Genomic DNA, 22,640 nt, shown 5'->3' on the forward strand with positions numbered 1-22,640 from the left:
ACGCTGTGTTCACACTGAGTTTTTTGCAGGCGGAATTTCTGCCTCAAAATTCTGTTTGGAATTTTGAGGCAGATTTTCCTCTCCCTGCACGCCATTGTGCGCCGCGGGCATAAAACGCAGCGACATACGCTTTCTCTGCCTCCCATTGAAGTCAATGGGAGGTCAGAGGCATAAACGCCCGAAGATAGGGCATGTCGCTTCTTTCTCCCGCGAGGCGGTTTTAGAAAACCGCCCCCGCCTCCCATTGAAATCAACAGGAGGCATTTTTGGGCCGTTTTTGATGAGTTTTGCGGCGCGGTTTCCGCGTCAAAAAAACTCCTCAAAAAACTGTGTGAACATAGCCTAATAAGGGTATGTTCACACGTCTGAAAATATGGAGCTGTTTTCAGAGAAAACAGCCTCTGATTTTCAGGCGTTTTCGAAGCTGAAAATGAAGCTTCTTTTAATTTGGAGCTTCTTTTGAGGCGTTTTTCCATAGCGTCCAATGGAAAATCAGCTCCAAAAAACGCCTCAAGAAGTGACCTGTAAAAAGTGCATAGCGTCTTTTTACGCTCCGTTTTTTAAAACCGCAGCGTAAAAAGACGGCCCATATGAACTAAATGAAGGCCCCCAGGTATGCCATCTTTGCAACATAACTGGTGTCGCCGCATCCGTAAATGTCTGAACTACTGCAATATAACATTAACCCCTTAACGACCGCCCACTGTCTTGACGGCAGGTGGTGCATGTCCTTAGTCTACAGCGACGTCTTTTGGCGTCGCTGTAGAAGAGGCTGATGAGCTCTCATGCTCGAAGTAGGAGCTGTAACTAGAGCAGCCTGATGAATACAGCTGGGGTCGGAAAACATTTGACCGCGGTAAGATCAAAGGGAACTCTCCACTTTGATCTAGATCTATTGAAAACCCGGTGACGTGATCCAACACCGGGGAATCAATCTGCAGTCAGCCCTGGGGACCTAGAAAGGACCGCAGGGCTGTCTGTTCAGTTTGCCTGCTGTTAGGCACGCTATGTGCTGCCCTAACAGCAGCCTGTGTCATAGTGACACAGTGTAATGTGTTAGCATACAGGAGTATGCAAATACATTACAAGTAAAAAATAAAGTTATCCCTTAAAAGGATTTTAAAAAAGTAACAAAAAATAAATAAATAAAAAAAGTCATTTTGCATAAAACATATTTTATTGCCCCTATACTAAATAAAAACAAAAAACCTACGCATATTAAGTATCTAAACGACCGTAATAACTTCCAGAATTAATCTAACGGGTTATTTACCATGAACAGGATAAAAAATAAACAAAAACTATGCTGAGTATTGCTTTTTCTTATATTCACGCCGTAAAAATATTTTTTTTCTACCTCCAAACTATGAAAAAAAATAATACAATTTCTCCCGCAGAAAACAAGGCCTCATACGGCCATGTCAATGAAAAAATAAAGTAGTTATGGCTGCTGAAAGGCAGAGGTAAAAACTGAAAAATGTAGCTGGTCATTAAGACCTTTTCAGGCCCGGTCATTAAGGGGTTAACCAGCATAAGTCACACATAAGTGAACTTTGTAAAATACAAATAATTAAAACGCCAGAATCGCTGTTTTTTGGTCAACTCATCTCCCACAAAAAAAAAAAATAAGTCTCATAACACCAAATGGAACCAATAGAAAAAATGAGCGGTTTGATGGCTAATCCAGGGAAAAATAAAAAATGATGGCTCTCAGAATATGCGACAGAAAACTATTTTTTTTTTTAACAAGTAGTTTTTACCTTATAAAAGTAGTCAAATATAAACATGTCGTCTTTACCAAACGGTGAACGTCGTAAAAACAAAACCCAAACAACAACGGAGGAATCCGTTTTTTTCCCCATTGCACCCCACAAAGAAATTTTGGCGACTTTCCCAGTACATTTTATTGTACAATAAATGGTGCCATTAACTACAACTCGTCCAGCAAAAAACAAGCCCTCATATGGCTTTATCGACGGAAAAATAACAAGTTATAAGTTTTTGAAGGTGGGGAGAAAAAAACCAAACATGAAAATCTGAAAAATTACTGCGGAGGGAAGGGGTTAATCAAATTTTCGAGTAGTTTGTCTCCTTTAAATTCAGTATCCAGAACCGGATCTTGTGAGGCAGATTAACATCCAAGCTTTATGTGGTGCAATAAAAGACACACCTAGCTTTAGCAATGACTTTTTATTACGGATAGTATTGTGATGGGTTATTAAAACGTCAGGCTGCATACAATAGAACAGTGTCTATGGGCAGAAATGATGGGAAAAAAAATAAAATGTGCACTTTAGGCAGCAATGTGTCAAAACTTTTTGATCTGATATGTAAATATGCATTTCTATAAACATTTGTATTTTCACGGCAACATATTTTATACATACAAAACACGCACATGAATCAGGCAGCCGAGGCTAAAGCCTATTAATGTTCCCGAGAGGTTCACCTGCCAGTTAAGCCCCAGGGAACATGTTTATGCTAAAATAATACAAGTTCATTAAAATAATAAAGTGTAAAAGTGGCAGCAACCCAAAGTTCAGCCTCAGGAGGCAGAAAGAATCCACGGCACGGAGGAGAGAATCTGTCTGGACAGGACAGGGTCCAGCGGGTGGGTAGGTCACCTCTGCTCCCAATTCTCTGCTTCCTGTTTGGTCGTCTTGTGCTCTTCTTGGGTCCTCTCTCCTGCTGTTATGTGCTCTCCTTGGGTGCCTGTAGTACTGGGCTGGAGGCCTGAGCTCCTTGTGGAGACTGTGCAGTGGGCTGGGTCCCTGTGGCAGTTTTAATAGAGTTCAGGGTTTTACTAAACCAGGAGTTTTTGGCAGCTTGGATTTCGTTGAGTAGTGCTCCTCGCTGGTGCTCCAGCTCCTAGAGAGAGAAGAAAGTGTTTTAAATTTAGTTGCGAGTGACTGCAAAAAGGCAGGTGGTGGAGAAGATGTGACAAATTTACTACACACATGCGCGACATTCTGCGCAAAATGTTTGTGTACGTTGACGCCAGCAAAGAAAAAAATGTCTAGGGAGTTGCTCAAAATTTATCATGCCGTGTGCACCGGTTTGATAAATTTAGTACAACTGATCAACGCTTGCTAAATCTGTGTGTTGCAAATATAGCACCGTTATAAAGAAAGACTCAGTCGATCGTTTCCAGATTGAAGTAAACCATTGGGTCTCCAAGCGGAAAAGAGCGAAGAAGATGATCTTCTGCTATATTCCATGTATGTTCATAGCTGCATAGGATCTACTGTAGGCTTTGTGTTTTACTTTGGCAGCAAAGCTGAAGGGGACTATAATGGACGACACATTTGGTTTGACAACATTAAATAGAACAACTCTACTGTCGGGATCATTATCTGTACCTGTATTTTACACTTGGCCTCCACCAGCTGCAGTTTGGTCTGTGCGAGCTCCAGCTCCATCTCTCGCAGGTGTTTCATAAGTGAGTCCTTCTCATCGTCTCCCCCGTCACCAGCATTGTCTCCAGTGGAGCTCTGCGCTGATCCTTCCTTACTGAAGATCTCACTGCAGTGACTGCAAGACATCACCTTGGCCTGAAGAAGCAGAATGGAAAGAAATCACGTTCAGGCCCTTTTACACGGGCCAATTATCGGGAAAACTAGCGATAATGGTTCTATGTAAAGAGGGCAACGATCAGCCGATGAATGAGCAAACGCTCAATCATCAGCTGATTGTATAGTTTATGCAGCAATAAATATTATAGTTGTCGGCAGCACATGTCCCTGTGTACACAGAGCCGTGCTGCTGACATGACAGTAGCGATCGCTCATCCCCATACTAGCTCCTTGTGAGAGGAGCAAACGAGCGCCAATCAACGAGCTGTGATGTTGATCGGCACTCGTTCACACGGCCCGCACCGTGTAAGAGGACCCATAATGCTGGGCACCAATACACATGATTCATGTGTGACTGCTTCTCACCTTCACAATCTCCAGCTCCTCCCGACTTGCTGTCTGTTGTCTCTCCAGCCGTGTACTCAACTGGGAACATATCTATCAGAGAGAAGACAATGGGGAAGTTAAATTTTTCTGAGATTAAAAAACTGGAACCAGAAAACATTATCACTCTTGTCGATGCCTTGTGTCTTGACTTGCACCTCAGTGTTAAAGGGCTTGTACAGGATTAAAAAAACAAACCCTGTCTGAAGTGAATGGGGCTGTGCTGCAATATGACACAGAAACTGTAATGGAACTAAGCTGCAGTACCAGACACAACCCATGGACAGGTGTGGCGCTGTTTCTGGAAGAAAATCATTTTCCTAATCCTGTCCAACCACTTTAAAGGTAACAGATGTCAGATAATGAGGTTTATCAATGAGTTCCTGAGCAGGAAGCACATTTGTCACCCATGGATATCCTCCATGTTAACTTCCAGCTCGAACTAGAATAAAGAACTTGGGGTTTGAATCATTGCGTAAACATTATTAAAAAATCTTAGAATATCCTGTGCACTCTTCAATAAACCTTCATATTGTACAGGAGAACCACTTTTGGGATGTTGGACATCTCACCCCAGCAGGAAGTCCAATAAACCCAGTCCACATTGACACAATGTGTAATAGTGAGTGAGCGCCCCCTGCAGGCCCACTGCTCATGTTTAACAAGTCGTACTCGTGATTGTAATGACTGACACTTACCTGTTTGTACTCCGCTATTATAGCTGTTGTCTTTTTAATTTCTTGTTCTGCCTTTTCTAACTGCTTTCGGAAAACCTCCTTTAGCTGTGGGATGGAAAATGGAGAAGATTATTATCTGTTCACATATTTTATAGACACAAACAGGTAACGCGTGAGCAGAACAGTCACTGGCAATAGTACTATCGATCCACAGCGTTACGCTATTACTTACTACGAATATGATCACCGCATCCAGATTATAATGAATTACATGACCTTTATGGTAAATATTAATAATACTTGTCACCTTTCAGTATGTGCTGTGACATTTCTCATTGATATATAATCTCTCAGTTCACTACATCAGCGCCACTCTTGTCCATAAGTTGTGTCTGGTACTGCAGCTAAGCCACATTTACTTGAATGGGAGATGACCCATAAATGCAGGTCCCACCTCTGGGACCCGCACCTATCTCTAGGAACTGATCCCCCTGACCCCCGTTCTACCGCTGGACCATGGCCACGGAGTTCAGAAAACATCGCAGCAAAGCAAGCTACGCTGATTCTGTAACTCCCGAGTCCCGGAAACAACGTTGCTCGCTGTGCTACACTGGTTCCGTAACTCACATTCACTTCTGTGGGAGTTCATGTTTCTGGAAAACCGGCCACCTGTCAGACAGTGGCCAGATCCCAGCAGGTAGGACGGGGGTCAGTGAGCTCCACTCTAGAGATATGTGCGGGTCCCAGATGTATAAAATTAATCAGAACCAAATTTTAGATCTATAGCAAGAATAAAACAAAAACCCCTGGGTACACTTTAGGCATCTCTTCTAGTCACGTTATTGCCTATAGCACGTGTCCAGTAGAGCCAGGACTCTTCTAGATCTTTGACTCCTGTCTAATTACGCAAAGGCTTTAGTAAAGATTCTGGGACTGATCGTCCCCAGAGACCAACTTACAAAATAGGCGACCAGAAGTATTACGGAGAGGACCTGCAAACTCCTCTATGTGTTTTTCACAGGTGAGAGAACGGTGGCAGGTCTGATGTCGCATATCAGATATAGTGTCCTCACCTGCGCGGTCTCTTCTTCCTGCTTGCGCTTTTCTTCCTCCGCTTCAATCAGCCTCTGTTTGGTGAACAGAAGTTCCTTGTTTAACACCTCTGCCTTGTCTTCAGCCTGTCGACCAAAAACGTACGTGGTAAACGGTTATGATCAATACTCCATTGTATGGTGAAGCCATACGTAAAGAATGCAGTTTATTAAAGAGACCCCTGGATAAGATGAGGGAGCCGTGTTACTTGTAGGCTGGATTCACGCGAGCACATTACGTCCGTAATGGACGGAATGTATTTCGGCTGCTAATCCCGGACCGAACACAGTGCAGGGAGCCGGGCTCCTAGCATCATAGTTATGTACGACGCTAGGAGTCCCTGCCTCGCTGCAGTGTGTTCGGTCCGGGATTAGCAGCCGAAATACGTTCCGTCCATTACAGACGTAATGTGCTCGCGTGAATCCAGCCTAATGGTAATTGATAAGTGTCAGTAACTGCGGCTTTAACTTTACAGAGTAGTTCAGCCATACACAGATGCATTATGGGATATGAAAGATGTCCGTCCACGTTCTATAACGCATGAACATTTGATATATATGGAGTATACATAGGATACATGATTGCTGGTGGTCGGTGATAATATAACTGAGCGCAGACCCCATCTACTTTTATACTTATTGATTAAAGTGTCTCACCTGGTCCAGATCATTGCGCAGAGCGATCTTACTGGTGACCAGTTCATGCGCCAAGTCGTCATTTTCCTGTTCCAGTCTCATACTGGTCTCCTGGAGCCTCCGATTTTCTCTCTGTGGGTGAACAACAGGTTACATTTAATACTCGGAACTCGTTACATCTGTAAGGGAGGAATATAAAGCAAAGCATCTTTAGTAAGACCAGAACGGCCGAGACCAGACCTCCTAGACACGTCTGCTCGATCTCCCGGCAGTAGCTCTACCTGTTTGGTCACCTCTCCCGTCCTGTTTATCAGAACAACAGACGAGGACAATGAGAGTTGTGACCTGAGAGCATTTAAGTTAAGACAGATTAAAATGCCAATGGTCTCGGAGGACTGGTCACAATGAAAAATTGGCAAAGCTATACACACAATTGACGGGAGCTGGTCCTGGTCGCGCAGCATTTTGTGTAATTCACTGCTCAGCAGGACAAGGCAGGAAGAAGCAACAAACCACAGATTTCACAAGCGGAGGAGCGACCTCCTGCCTTGGGCAATTTGTGTTTACAACAGACATAAATTGATACCGAGCACAAGAGCGGGCACACAGCAGCTTATCCAAACCTACATGTACTTCTAGAAGGTGGCAGGCTCATATAGAGGACTATTCCTGAATAGGCCTACCAGGGAAATGATCAGTGGTCTGCAACTCCCAACATAACCTGATAGACATGATGGGAGTTGTAGTTTGCTGGTAACCAGTGATCTAGAATTCAGTCCCTGATTTGACTGCCTCATCTAGCCATAGTGCTGCCCCATACTCACACAGTCCTGATGTAACCAGTGCAGGATATGTTGTTTTCTAGGTGAATTGCTGCTATTTTTGGATTTTGTTGTCTTGAGTAACAAGTTGCACTGAAGCCTCTGAATGTCCGTGTGATGGGAAGGTTCAGCTATTTCCTGACTTGCTGCTGTGCCGGAAACAGAGCGGCTCTATCTATTGTAATACAGGGTAACACTCGCTCTTTACGAGAAGTGAACTCACTGTTGTCTTCCTGGAGAAGCTCCTGTCGATGCATTAATTATAACACAGCAATAAGCTTATGGCCTCATTCACACACAGAATTTTTCTGGCAATTTAAACTGCATCAAAAAAACGCCAGCGTAATTCAAAAGTAACATGCGGTTTTAGTTTGGTATCATTTTGTACATGCTTTTTTTCTAGTGTTTTTTAAATCCTATAGAGAAGCCTATGGGAAAATAGCCGTACCCAGAGCTGCTTTTGGAAAAAAAAAAAACGCCACTGACCACAAAATTACCCTTTAAAAACACCACAGACCAAAATGTTGTATGTAATGCATTTTATATTTTACTATAGACTTTCAGGTAACATCTGGCCACACTACAAAATGAAACAAAAAAAAAACACCATAAAAAATGAACAAAAGCGCAGAAAAATCCTGTGTGTGATCGCAGCCTTATAAGGTAAAAAACTAAGCTTGATGGGAAAAACGAACTCCAGACAGTGAGTGCGCCATCCCGGACGGAGCCCAGATTAATCTTTTTAACATCTGCCTTTCTGGGAGACTAAGGTCCTTTTACACTGGCCCATTTTGGCCGTGTAAACGAGCGCCGATCAACGAGATGGCTAATTGATCGGCGCTCATTTGCGCCTTTCACAAGGAGCTAGTAAGGATAATATTTTAGACTGACGAAATGATACGATCGGCTGATGAACGTTCTGTGAACGCTCGTTTGCCAAATAATTGGCCTGTGTAAAAGAGCCCTAAGTTTACAAGGAACATTGCTATAAACAGATCAGAAATGGCAGATGAGATGTTCCCTCTTGTAAGCCAGTATTCCAATTCCAAAATAATCTCAATATATATCCTCTTGTGCTAAATTCCATAGGGATCATGCCCATGACTATACCTCTGTATGACAGAAAATAAATTTGCCCTGCTACTCCAGGGGCCGCATTATAGAGGCCCAAAGAAGCATTTCCGCTGCTAGGGGGGAATAGCTCTAGTATTAAGGTACCATATAGCGGAATCACTTGTCAGCAGGAGTGCTTATGGCTCCATAGTAGTATCCTCCATCCACAACATACCTATACTCCACTTATCTATACATCTCATATCGAATATCTAGCCATCTCAGATCTATCTATCTATCGATCGATCGATCTATTAATTCCTGGCTTGAAGGTAGCAGAGTGTATGAAAAAAGTCCTACTTTGAACATTACGTAAAAATCTATATGCAAATTCAGTTCACAATGTTTTGCAGCCTCACCCCACACCACGAGGTGCAGCCTAGTAATATACTGGTCAGACCGGTACACAACTTTTGTACCCCAACATCAGACTACTGAAAGTTATAATCAAACAGGTTATACCACAGCCTATTATTATATAGCACACTGGTCACAAAGACACAGGCCAAGAAGCTACACCTATATTGACAAGGAGAGAGACTTAAAAGTTTTCTCTAAAAGAACCTTTATTCTACATGAAAAATGTGAACAACATTTGATCACTTTTTTCTTATTAGGCGAAGTTCACACACGGTGTTACGCAATGTACAGTACAATGCAAGTGAAGACATTCACGGGTATTTTAGGGCATGCTGTGAGTTTTTAAATCTGCAGCATGTTTGTTCTTCAGTATATGTGGTGGATTTGCAATGCAAAGCAAAATCTGCAGTCAACGTGTAAACTTACCCTTATGGGCAGATTTCTGCCCATAATGAGCGCCGATCGCCTCATCACTGCCCTGTTTACACAGGCAATAACCGGGAACGATCGTTGGCAAGAACACTCGTTCGGCCGATTATCGGCAGGTGTAAATGTGCTTTTAGTGTTTGCTTCTGTGATTTCATGAAAACCCTTCCTGTTCTAAGCTCTACATGTAATAAAATATCCAAATCACCATCCAAACATATAACTGTGAACATTGATGCGGGTGATTTGGGTCAGCACAATGCCCCTATAATAACACTGACCCAGCAGTAGAGATGCTACAAACTTCAGGCTTTTATCCTCTAAACATACTCAAAAGTGACATGACCTATGACAATATTTCTAATAAATTTGCGCCAATGCTACAAAGATGCCCACGTATCAATAAACAGGGTTTAAAGCATATGCACATAGCTGGTATCTACTGTATAATCTACTATATTTATTCCTTGTCAACATCAACCAAGCACAAGCAACTATAACGAATGTAACAGAAGCCCCGGAAACCGTGACAAAAGGCGCGTGTAAATATACACAATGTGTGCGGGCAGAAAGTGTGGAAACTCGGAACATCGATTGTTTAGAAAACATAACAGGATTATCTATTCTACGGCGGAAGCTTTCCCGAAACCTGCAATGCTCAATGAAGGTCACGTATCAGGAAGACTCTTGTACATTTAGGGTATGTTCACACGGAGTGTTTTCGGCCAGGAACGTCCCGAAAAACGGCAGAAGAATCTGAAGCAGAACGCCTCCAAACATCTGCCCATTGATTTCAATGGGAAAAACGGCATTCTCTTCTGATGGGGCGGTTTTTACGCGGCCATTTTTCAACTGTGCGGCTGACATTTTTTGTATTTATATGATATATATATATATAAATAAAACAAAAATTGTTTTAAAGATTGCCAGGTGAATGATCTCAGCCAATCAGCGAAGAGAAATGTGTCGCCTTATATACCAGTGACAATATTGCGGTTTGCCGTTTCTCTTGGGGTCCTAAAAAAACTAAAACTAAGCCAGACAAAACGGATGACACTTCGGTATTAGTTTGCACTCCTGAAAATGAATGGGATCTGTCGACAGATCTACCATAACAAAGTATATTATCTGCTACAGTGTATGTTAGAATTATACAGCACTGAACACACTGAAAGCTCTGACAAGACATTCCTCCTGAATAGCCAAGCGGAGGCACCTGCACAGACGGCTCATAGCTGAAGGCAGGGGATATCCCGAGAGTCAGGTGACAAGGACACAAGCAATGGGAGTAGGGACTTACCTTCACCATTCAGCCACGCAAGGTGCCACTGCCTGATAACACACCAGGACCAGAATGAAGAGGAGAAGGTTCAGAGGGAGATCTCACTGGGGCTGGACACAGGGAGGTGCCTCTGTTACTTCCTCCTGGTAGTAATGATAATCTGCTGCTACTGATCATAGAAGAACCCAGCGACGGGGGCACAAACGGCTTCCATTGCCCGGTCTATTCCTGAAATCACATCTGTGCCACTCAACATCCTCTGCCAGTTTTTTGGGAACTGCAATTCCATAGTAATCTTCACTGGCTGCTGTGGCACAAAAAAGCTGCCAGAATGCCTTGCCAGTGGTAGAGGGACTGTAGAGCTGGCCATAAATGCAAGATAATTGTCAGCCCAAATGGCCAATTTTGGTAATGGTTTGACAATTACATGTGAACGATGGCCGGACTACGGTCTCCCAAAATGTGATTGGTCATGTTGATCTTTTTCGATCGCAGTCAAAGCGTACGGCATGTAGAGAATAACGCCCTCAATCACATAGGACAGATAACGACCAAAACACGGTTTTTAAGGTCACATTCAGACGTGGCAGAACCTTCCGCTGAGGATATTGCAAGGGTGTATGAAAGACGGTTGTTTTTGTTGTTTTGTTGCAGTTTTTCCTGTCATAATTGCAGCGTTTCTTACAAAAAATTTTACGAAAATCACAACAAAAGAAGTTTAGCGTAAATATAAAGTTGAAAAAAAAAAAAAAAAAAGAGTATGCAAATGTATGACATAAATTTGACCGAAAAAAGCTAATGTATGAGCTATTCCACAAAAACCTACACCAAAAGGGAACAATTTGGTATAAGTTTAGCTGACAGAAGTCAATAAAATACCTGATATATATGTTGTTTTTTTTTTGTTTTGTTTTTTTAAATGTTTTCAGAAAAAGTGTATTAAAAATGTGGCATAAAAAAAAAAGAAGACATATCTAGTCTGCCAAACAAGTGCAACAGTGCCCGTAATAGCCGTATGTAGTTAAAATAAGAGCGTACTTGAGTCCTGTGAGAGTACCTGGGCAGCGTGGCACATACAGGGTGATAACCGGCCAGCAGGATTTCTCTTGTGCTGCTGATAGTGCTTATGCGGAGCTCTTAAGGCCCTTTTACACTCGCCGATGCAGCGAGTGCCGATCAACGAGACATCGTTGATCGGCGCTCGTTTGCTCCTGTCACACGGAGCTCTGGATGGGGACGAGCGGTCGTTACTCTGATCGCTCGTCCCCATCCATCATCATCATGCCGGCAGCGCGTCTCCCTTTACACAGGGAGATGTGCTGCCGACATCGATAATATTTCACTTTTTTAAAACGATACGACCAGCAGATTATCGAGCGTTTACTCGTTCATCTGCTGATCCTTCCCGTTTACACAGGTCTGCCTGATAATCGTCCTGTGTAAAACCCCCTCTAGTTCCCGTCATTGTGAGTCGTGCGTCACCCTGTGGCCTTATTTGCTCAAAATCAATCATTAAAAATGGCTGTCTTCTATGTATGCAGCAAATCCATGAACTCTGCAGTATAGACGTACATGTATAAATAAGCACAAGCGTAAACACTGCAGAACCTCTGTCTGGGTATGAGTTAATGGGGCAGATTTATGAAAACTGGTGCAAAAGAAAAGTGGAGTAGTTGCCCATGGCAACCAATCAGGTGGCAGGTTTCAGCTTTCAATGGGCCTCTGAAAAATGAAAGGTGGAATCTGATTGGTTTCTATGGGCAACTACTCCATTTTCACCTCACACTAGTCTTGATAAATCTCCCATTTTATATGATATATTACTATTAAAAGAAACAGAGGAGAATTCTTTTATACCAAAATAACTTTATTAACACTAATTATATTTACAGGAATTTAATACGACTAAACAACTTGGACGCATTTTCTGTCGGGATCTACCGTAGAGTTTCCTTCCATGTTAATAAGAGCTGTGTACGTACACAGATCTCACACTTGGTGCGCGAATAAGCAGTCTGGCGCCAAGTCACATAGCGTAGAAAGAGGACATCTGGTTTACAAACACAAACTGAAAAAAAAGGACAATAAGCTTTTTAAGTGGATCTCTCACTTATATACAGTACAGGCAGCCATTTTGTGTCCTGATACAATATTCAGATCACTATTTCCTGGTGAAAATAATGTGAATATGGCTTCAGTCCCCAAGAGGACTGTCAACGCTGCATCTAGGTGATGGCCGCACCTTAAAGGGGTGTTCCAGCAATAAAGATTTGGTTTCATTCCAAACTGGGGACAGGATAGCATTGTGCAAAGCGACCAATGAGATGACGCCTCACGTACGTAAAACTCTCCCAAAACACAAGGGGCCTCAAACATAAAAAAACATCTCTGGAAAACCTGAATTCTTACGAAGGACATTTTATTTTTTTGTGCATAAGACGCAGTGTCCTTATTTTACATATCAACCGCAGACCAGTTTTATTTTGCCAATATACTGAAAATGTAACTCTGGTTGCTATGGGCAACATGAGGTTCATTGTGCGATGGCAGGTTCGACAATTAGAGTGGTCACCTGACAGGTTGCTATGGGCAACTCCACAATTTTTTCCTTTGTACTAGAACCAGAGCTCATAACCCTCCAGCTACCCTCACGCCCCGTGCACACGAACGTATTTTTCATCCATAATTTCGGACCCATTCATTTCTATGGGCTACGGACACCTTTCCGTATTTTTATGGATGGGTGTCCGTGCCGTAGTAATGATAGAACATGTCCTTTTTTTGTCTGTAATTACAGCACGGACTCTCCATAGAAGTCTATGGGCGCTTCTGTAATTACGGACGGCTACGGATGTGCATTCGTAGCCTTCGGTAATTATGTAAGCGTTGCTATGCAACGCCAGGGGATTGCCCTAGATTTCTCCCTGGTTTCAAGTGGATTGGTAAATATGGATGCATTACGGATGGATGAAAAATACGGTGTGCATGGGGCCTTATGGGAACTTTTAGACGTGACAGATGTTCTGCGGATTTGCAGGAATTTACAGGACACTACAAGTAGATCAGGTTTTCAAAACCCCATCAACATGTAGCGGAAAAAAATCTACAATGAAAGCAGAGCATGCTATGGATTTTGATATCCGCAGAGCATGCTATGGATTTTGATATCCGCAGCACGCTCATTTTGTTGCGGAGAAGCAGCAGATTTTCACAGCGGATTTCAGCATTTGCAATCTGCTGCGAGATCTGCAACAAAATCTGCATGTAACAGACGCAGGTTTATTCGTTGCGGACTTGCTGCGAATTCACAACAGACATTGTTTGCCCCGTCTGAACAATGGGGCTCTGTACTTGGGGGCCTAAACATTTAATTGCGGTAATTTTTATTTACCATTGCTTTAATTATTCTCAGGCCAAGTTGATTAAAGGGCTGACTGGAGCGTGACATCACTTAAACCGATTAGAACAAATTAAATAAAGCAGTCAGATGTGTCTGTCAGTGATGTCTTATTACTGTCATTTTGTGTTCGGAGCTGCAGTATGGTATATACTATAATATATAGTAATTATATGGAAAATAATCCACGGACTCCTTGTACGGTCGCCTGGCACCTCCGCTTTTCTGCTACAGTCACAATTTGATCACGGACATTATCAACGCCTCTCATAGGGACCCCTCAACCAGAATTGAATCCACAAAAGAGGAGACTTGACTTTAAGACGCACTAAGTCTGTACTATTTGGACTTCTTTAATCTCTGCTTCTTGCTCGCACAGCCATCCTCAATTCTGCACTCACCATTTTATATCTCCACTCATTGCTGCCAATCACCCTGGTCATGCCCTCTGTTCTCCAAAACAACTTTGAGCATCAGAATGATGAAAACCTCCCGCCTATTCCTCTCAGATCTCTCCCATGCTGCAGCAGTCCCCTGGAATGCTCTTCCTTGCTCCATCACTCTTTTTAACATAACCTCTTTTAACGGTGTTTATCACTGCACAATGGCCTTCGATGCCTTGATCATTATTTATATTCTCTTTCATATTACTGCTAGACCGAACTAGCACTGCAATCTTCTGCCCTCTTCTATTCCATGTTGTTCCAGTGCGCTTTATACCTGAGATCACACCTGGGTGACCGGCTCATTCAGCTCTAGAAGGCTGGGCCCGCTGGCTGTGGTGAGGGGACGCGGGCGGTGGTGAGGGGACGCGGGCGGTGGTGAGGGGACGCGGGCGGTGGTGACTATAGATCAAAAACAAGGGTTTCATGATAGCGCAACGCATGCCGTAACGCTGTTGCTGGGTAACAAGAATGCCATGCCATCTCTCATCTATATTGTTCATGTCAATACACAGATTACAATGACACAGTAACAAAGTTGTATTTCTTACCTTGTATCTCTCTATTGGATCTTCTTGTTGCAGCTGGCTTTCTCTCATTGCCAGATACTCCTTTTCATACTTCTTCAGCTTTTTTGTAGGCACCTGAAGAAGACAGAACACATTAGGAAACATGCAATCATTGATGTAATGTTAAAAATGTACCAATAGTCCGACAAGCACAATCTAGACAGAATAAGGCATATGCAGTTTCGGATTTAACCACCAGATGGCAGGCAATACCACTCTTAGGATAAAACACCTGCCTGTTCTGCTATTGTCACTGCAAAAAATAGAACGGGGACCACAATGCAGCCCATTATTTCACTGTCATCACTGCAACAAACTAACATGCTACAATGAAATACATATGTCCAGTGTCATCAGATGAATGTTAGAAGTACAGAATTTACTATCCTGTAAATTTCTGCAATAAAGCACCGGAACCTCATATTTTAAGACATACATAGTAAATTCAGTACTAGTTCCCCTGACTCACACCTTCCTTCTATATGACCTCTCCAGCCTCCCAGATAGAAGTCATGTCATTTGCTCCCACTAATGTGTCACATTCATGCAGTGCTGCTCGAGTGTTATTCATAATTTCCACCAAATAAATGTGCGAAAACACACGTTACACGCTCTTTATATGTGTCTCAATTCCCTGTATATATGTTGAAACGAACACTCACAATAAAATATTCAGACATACAGCGGTACTAAACCCTCACACGGACAACTCATAAAATACAGAACGCCCTGGTTTGAGAGTGCACAGCTGATGTATCTGTGAGGGTATGTCCACATGCTGAGTTTTCAGGCGCCCCGAAATACGCCTGAAAAAACAGTAGCTAAACGCCTACAAACGTTTGCCCATTGAATTCAATGGGAAAAACGGCGTTTCGTTCAGACAGGGCATTTTTTTACGCTGCCGTTTTAGAAAAATGGCGCGTAAAAAACACCCCGTAAAAAGAAGGAACATGTCACGTCTTGAGCCGATTTTGCAGCTGTTTTTCATTGTGTCAATAGAAAAACAGCTCCAAAAATGGGTCCAAAAAACATTTTTAGCTTCAAAAACAGTTGAAAATCAGAGGGTGTTTTCTCTGAAAACTGCTCCGTAATTTCCAGCCGTTTTTGATGTTGCCTGTGAACATACCCTCATATCCACATGTATGGCTTCCAAAACATTCTAGAGTGCATGCACCAATATGGCGGACAACGCCTGGTGTGCGCTTCAGTGTGTTGAGCTATGTTTTGGGACGCCTACTAACAGCAGTGACAGAAAAAAAAATTATTCTATCTAATAACGCTGTTCATACAAGTCGGCTGCAGCGTTATTATCCACGGCAGAAGTGGCAGAAATGCAGCGGCTGGATGACACGTGTTAGTAAATGGTTGTTTCTGAACAGCAATGCACTGTACTGCTACTCAGATCTGCTCCGAAGTCTTAAAAGAGTATTTCAGGCTTAGAAAAAAGTCTGCTATTTTTCCCAGAAACAGCGCCACATCTGTCCATGGGCTGTCACTAGTATTGCAGCTCAACAGCCATTAAAGTGAATAAGGCTGAACTGCAATACCAGACGCAGCCCATGGACGGACGTGGCGCTGTTTCTGAGACAAAGCAAACCCTATCTAGTTTTTTGTAGTTTTAGAACAGCTGAGAGACATATGTTGGAGACCACTGCCCTAGAGTGTGAATTGCCACTCTTGCTCCTACTCTGCCCACCCTGTCTAATGATGTGAATCCACCACTAATGGCCCAAGCTTTACTGTAACGATTTGTATTAAATGATATTCCATAAATCCCCAAATCGCCTCAAGCTCAGGCCAGACAATAGGCCCCTGTCAGACGCTTCCTACCTAATCTAAAGCCGAGATTTAATTAACGAGCCCGAAGCCAGGACGTCCATTCAGAAGGCAGAGAAAGTCTTGTGACAGACTGCAAATTCCTGCTTAATGAAAGGATAAAACAAAATATTAATAAGTGATAGAATGGCTGCTTTGTGACTGAAGACTTGGCTGATAAACCTCACAGAAGGCGGATTAATAATCTGTCAGGTAATGGAAAACATCATTCATTTCTATAGATCATTCATGGCTTTCGGGCGGCTGGGTTTTTGAAAGTCGGGTTACACTTTAGGCATGATCCACCACTGGTGCCAAGCCTGGTGCGTGACGAGAAATTGGCGTAGCAAAGTAATTTTCAAAACTTTACAATCTCAACCAAGCAGTGTCAGGGCGCTCCCTCCATCTACACAGCACAAAAGTGACAGAATGATAATTATTAGTAATAATGAACGGCACTGCAGGTATTCCTCTTTCCCTCAACCTCCAGTGTCTGTACTTCATGCTCTTCTTGGCTGGACTCACTAAGCAGTTTCAGGCCTGGCTGGATCTTTTCACCAGCTACACGATGGTGGCGTGACCTAGATTCCATGCGAGAATAGAAAGGAATCCTTGTTCAGTTCCCTGCCACCTCAGAACGGAGCCGGTACATCTCGCTCAGCCGACATCACAGCACAGCGAACAGACGTGTGCCGTAGCGAAATCCGGGGCGGTGACACCCCCTCAAAAACCTTGAATTATAGCAGATGTAAGTTCTGATAAAGACATTGGGGGCAGATTTGCTAAACTGTCTAAAGTTAGGTTTACACGGGCAGATATGTGCTCATAATAAGCACCGATCGACAATAATTAAAGGCCCTGTACGTGGGTCAACGTAAACTGTATGGGGTTTCCATAATGTGGGAAGCACATGCCGTGTTTACACGGTGAGATGCGATGCGGACAACGATGATTTTCAGGGCAACATAAAAGATGAAATCATCTAGATTGTTCACGAGTTCATCGGCTGATCGCTGCAATGGTCGGGAATGAGCCTTCGTATGAACACTCGCCCGTTCATTGGCCAATGTAAATGGACTTTAGACAGCATATATCTAGAAAGGGCAGTCTGAAGATGCGCCAAATTTATCACAGTGGTGCGCGCTGTATGATAAATTTGGTGTATCTTGCTAGACACTTTTCCTTATACAAACTCTTGGTTGGCTTTGTTTTAGTTAGGCACACTTTGGCGCATTTCTAGCCACGCTCCTTCTCTGCTAAGTCATGCTCCTTTTCTAGACTTTTTAAAATTGTCTAGTGAGGTGCAAACACCTGTACATAAATTATTCGAAAATGAAATGCCTTAATGCAGGGAACAACTCCCATTGAATATATGGATGACTATGTAATATAGGGTTGCTCTAAATCCGCTAGAACTGAAGCAACTCTGTGCAGTGACTCTCCGCTCCGGCTCATGAAGTACATGAGCCCTATACAGTAAACCAGAACTAGGATCACGCACAGAATTGGTGGCGCTGCTTTGAAATCAGTGGGGGAATGGGATCATTTCGATCGTGTTTATCAATTATAAGTGATAAAACAACACAATTCAAAAATGCACAAACTCCTTAGGCTATGTTAACGGTAACATCATGGCTTCCGATTATACGGAAAGTCATGACGAAGTGAAGGATCCATTATATGACAGATCCGAACAGTCACCGACCGACCCCATTGGCTTATAATGGAGTCCGTCTTGTACCATCTCAGTTTTCTTCATTTTGATGGCAAGAATAGTGCTGCATGCTGCGCCATTTTTACTATAAAATGTGACAGAATTGCAGACGGAGGCTCTGAACACTTGTGTGAACAGCGCCATAGTCCTATACACTTGTGACTCCATCTTACTGTGTGCACCTCTACCTCATCATTAGCAGCACAATGTATATTAAGAACTATGTGGTTCACCAGAATAATCCTATATCAGTACTTCTCCATGGTGACAGCTCTTTTGATGCTTCACATTATCCTGAAATAACACATCAGTGTTTCTAATAATTCTGTACTTCATTTTCCCTGCAAATTACAGCACCAGTTTATCGCTGTCATTCTAGAAAGGGCTTTAGGGAGGATTTGTGTTTTTGCAGCTTCCTAGCAACAGAACATTGCAGATCTCTGCTAAACCGGCCGCTCACACAGAAATCAAAGGTCTAGGAGAGAATAAAGAGGAAAATGAGACTTTTCATTTAATCTCAGAGAAAACCCTCAGCTAAGCGTAATCTCTAGGAAAACCGTGCTCCTTCCTCGTGGGCTGATCATTCTCTGTATGCGGTAGAGAGATATGAGCCCCAAGGGCAGGTTGTTGCAGATGTCCTCCCTAGAAGGTCACAAGTCCACACTTTTGGCAATAAATTAAGGTCAAGTTCAGACATCGCGGATTTGCTGTGAAGATTCTGCACTGGAAATCAGCATCAAAGTACAGTACAACATATGTGGATGGGTTTGCAAAATAAATAGCGGGTGCAAGTGCTCCCCCTAAACATTCTCCAAAGTGCTCATCATGGGGCAGAAAAATGACTAGTCACATATGTCCCCTCCGTGAGCTCTTTAGCTATTTTGAAAACCTGAAAGGGGTCACACTAAAGGGGTTGTCCAGGAGTAGAAAAATACTGCTTCTTTCATCCAAAAACAGCGCCACACCTGTTCCAGGTTGTGTGTGGTATTACAGCTCAACCCCATGCACTTTACTGGACCTGAGCTGCAATACCAGACACAACCCATGGATAGATGAGGTGCTGTTTTTAGAAGAAAACATTCATGTTATTTAATGGAGTCCGGCTGCAGCATTACAGAGTTGTTCCTTTGTAGAACCATTGTTTCTAGGGAAGAATATATCTGTAAGGTGGCATACAGCGGAATACGGAGTGCCTACAACTCCATAGTGTGGAGCCGCTGGGCCTCCATGTGCACGATGCCTTAAGACCCATGTACGTAGGCCAATGATCGGGTGAAAAAGCAGTTGTACAAACGTTCGTTCCCGACCATCGGCCAGTGCGAACATGGCAGCGATCACAAGGAAAACTAGCGAATGCTCTTCCTACAGCTGATTTCGATTTCATACAGGCCCATGGGGAGAGCCTTTAAACAAGTGTCGATCGACCTGTAATTACCGATGCCCGTTATGGGCACATATCTGCCCGTGTAAACCAGCCTATACACTCAGAGTTTTTGCAAGAAGTTCAATACAGTCAATCTTTCCTGGAGCACAGAGCTTTTAAACATGGGCAGATGTATTATTGACCATTGGTGAAGCATCTATTAGACTATTTTTACATGTACTGTAAATATTCTGAAATATGTGTAAGGCCTAATTCACACGACCGTGTTCGGACCGTACTTCGGCAGTATTTCCCGGACCGAACACAGTGCAGGGAGCAACGCTACAAGCACCATAGTTATGTACGATGCCAGGAGTCCCTGCCTCCTCCCGGAACTACTGTCCCGTGCTGAAAACATGATTTCAATACAGGACAGTTTTCCAGCAGCGAGGCAGGGACTCCTGGCATCGTACATAACTATGATGTTTGCAGCGTTCCTCCCTGCACTGCGTTCGGTCTGGGAAATACTGCCGACATATGGTCCGTATATCACGGACCGAACACGCTCGTGGGAATTAGGCCTTATACCCAAAAAAAAGACAAAATGATGAAATCATAGGAAACCCATAGATAAAGAATTAACCAAGTCAAAAACATTTTGAAATCAGCCTGAACACAAAAGAATCTACCCATGGTGTTTGGTCAGAAGCTCTATGATGCATACAGACGCAAATATCATTAATACTCGCATGGCCACATAAAGACAAAGGACTGAGACAACACAGAGCCAACCTGACGGTCCAGAGCACCAGGAAAAACAAACTCCACAGTGTTGGCCGGAGCTGAAATGACTGGGTACCTGTCAGCCGTACATAATAGACCTCGGCAATTGTATGACTAACAGAAATGGAGATCTCCATGAAAAACTCATTTGGAGCTCCGAAACTATTTTAACAGCATTTTTCTTTTTACCTCCTGAGATAACATTACCTGTACCTTAATTATTTATCAGCACGCCTGCCCCTCCTTTACCACACAGTGACACGGAGGAGGCATGCGGAGCCACTTCCTCTTTCTCAAGGCTTGGCCGGCCTCCCGTAACCAGTCTGTATTCTGCTGTGTAATTCAATGTAACCTGCTCTTATTCCATACCCAGATCAATTACAAACAAGGAAATATTTCACATCCAATATGATTCTTTGATAAGATATTTAAAGTGAGAGTATTTTTTTCAAACAATTCAAATCTTATTATTCCAGAGTAACTGGCCATAGACGTGTTTGTTAAAGGGGAAATCTATCTAAAAAATCCTATTCTTATATCATAAGGACATGTCCGGAGGTGACGTCTGGGAGTTCAGAACCCAACGTTTTCCAAAACAAAGGATCTGTGCTGCTCCAAAGATTGCCAAACCCCTTCAATATGGCTTGGAGATTTCCATCTACTTTAAATATAATATGAAAAACGGCCATGTCTATGTCTAGCTAGTATAGTTTCTCAAAGGTAAACAGCAAGTTCCCCAAAATCTGCCAATACAATATATTTTCTATACCAGTGATAAACAAACTTTAAGGCTGGGTTCACAGGACCATGTTACGTCCGTAATGGACGGAACGTATTTCGGCCGGAAGTCCCGGACCGAACACAGTGCAGGGAGCCGGGCTCCTAGCATCATAGTTATGTACGACGCTAGGAGTCCCTGCCTCACTGCAGGACAACTGTCCCGTACTGTAATCATGTTTTCAGTACGGGACAGCAGTTCCACGGAGAGGCAGGGACTCCTAGCGTCGTACATAACTATGATGCTAGGAGCCCGGCTCCCTGCAGTGTGTTTGGACCGGGACTTCCGGCCGAAATACGTTCCGTCCATTACGGACGTAACATGGTCCTGTGAACCCAGCCTAATGGTGCAGTCACATGTGGCGTATTTGCCTTGTTCTTCCGCAGTGTAAAAATATGCTGCGGAAAACGTTACAATGTATGCCTATGGGAAAAATATTCCTCAACGCAAGAACTAGAGAAATCACGATGACCAAATATTATGTGACTGCACCCTAACTCTCCAGCTGCCGTGTAACAACTCCCAGCATGCCCTGACAACCTGAGAGTAGTAGTTCCACAACAGTAATTGGGCCACATGTTGAAGAAATCTGATCGAAATACGATTTACCTATCGATATACTCTGAACATGAACCAACAGTTGTGCCATCCTCCCGGCCACGGCACCGCACGCAATACATGTTTAGCATCCGATTAAATCCCATGGGCTTAATCGCACAGCAAACACGGTGCTACTTTATATGATTAATGCCACGACATAATCACCCGAAGAGAAAAAATGTCATTTTTTACCGTCATTGTTTCAAGGGTCTTTGCTGAATAAATTCACTAATAGCCGCATGAAGATACTTAGAAAAGATTTATTGTTGCACAATTACATTGATGTGTTACTAGAGCAAAGTTGGTAGTTGCACTAGTAAGGCCCCATGCACCGACCGTATTTTTCAACCGTAATTACGGACCCATGCATTTCTATGGGCTACGGACACCTTTCCGTATTTTGATGGGTGTCCGTTACGTAGAAATAATCCGTAAAATATAGCACATCCTATTCTTGTCTGTAATTACGGCATAGACTCCCCATAGAAGTCTATGTGCACTTATGTGATTACGGACAGCTACGGATGTAAACCCATAGCCATCCGTAATTATGGAAGCGTTGCTAGGCGATGCCAGGTTTGCAGATGTTGCACATCATTTGTGGTATTCTTATTTTTGCAGGTCCGTATATACGGATGCACTACGGACCGTATTTGCGGACACCGTTCCGTATATTGGGATAAGTTGCGGATGACCACATATTTAGGCCCCATGCACATGACCATAACAATCATCCGTAATTGCGGACCGTAATTAAGGTCCCCAATTACGGACCAATTCACTTCTATTGTCCACGGACACCTTCCCGTATATTTA

General features: G+C 43.2%; 1 protein-coding gene across 4 annotated transcripts in view; it reads right to left on the bottom strand.

The window, feature by feature from the left end:
- Positions 1-2,175: 2,175 nt before the first annotated feature.
- The window catches only part of RABGAP1L (RAB GTPase activating protein 1 like), a 237,701-nt gene continuing 217,236 nt past the window's right edge, over positions 2,176-22,640 (bottom strand). For all 4 annotated transcript variants that reach the window (XM_075833054.1, XM_075833055.1, XM_075833058.1 and 1 more), the window contains 7 exons: positions 14,754-14,846; positions 6,382-6,492; positions 5,707-5,811; positions 4,655-4,738; positions 3,939-4,010; positions 3,360-3,551; positions 2,176-2,868 (listed from right to left, as the gene is read on the bottom strand). In XM_075833054.1, the coding sequence (XP_075689169.1) occupies positions 2,692-2,868; positions 3,360-3,551; positions 3,939-4,010; positions 4,655-4,738; positions 5,707-5,811; positions 6,382-6,492; positions 14,754-14,846 (834 nt within the window). In that variant the 3' untranslated portion in view covers positions 2,176-2,691. The remainder of the gene's footprint in view (positions 2,869-3,359; positions 3,552-3,938; positions 4,011-4,654; positions 4,739-5,706; positions 5,812-6,381; positions 6,493-14,753; positions 14,847-22,640) is intronic.

This window comes from Rhinoderma darwinii, chromosome 7 (assembly GCF_050947455.1).
Source record: "Rhinoderma darwinii isolate aRhiDar2 chromosome 7, aRhiDar2.hap1, whole genome shotgun sequence".
In the NCBI taxonomy this organism is placed as follows: Eukaryota; Metazoa; Chordata; class Amphibia; order Anura; family Rhinodermatidae; genus Rhinoderma; species Rhinoderma darwinii.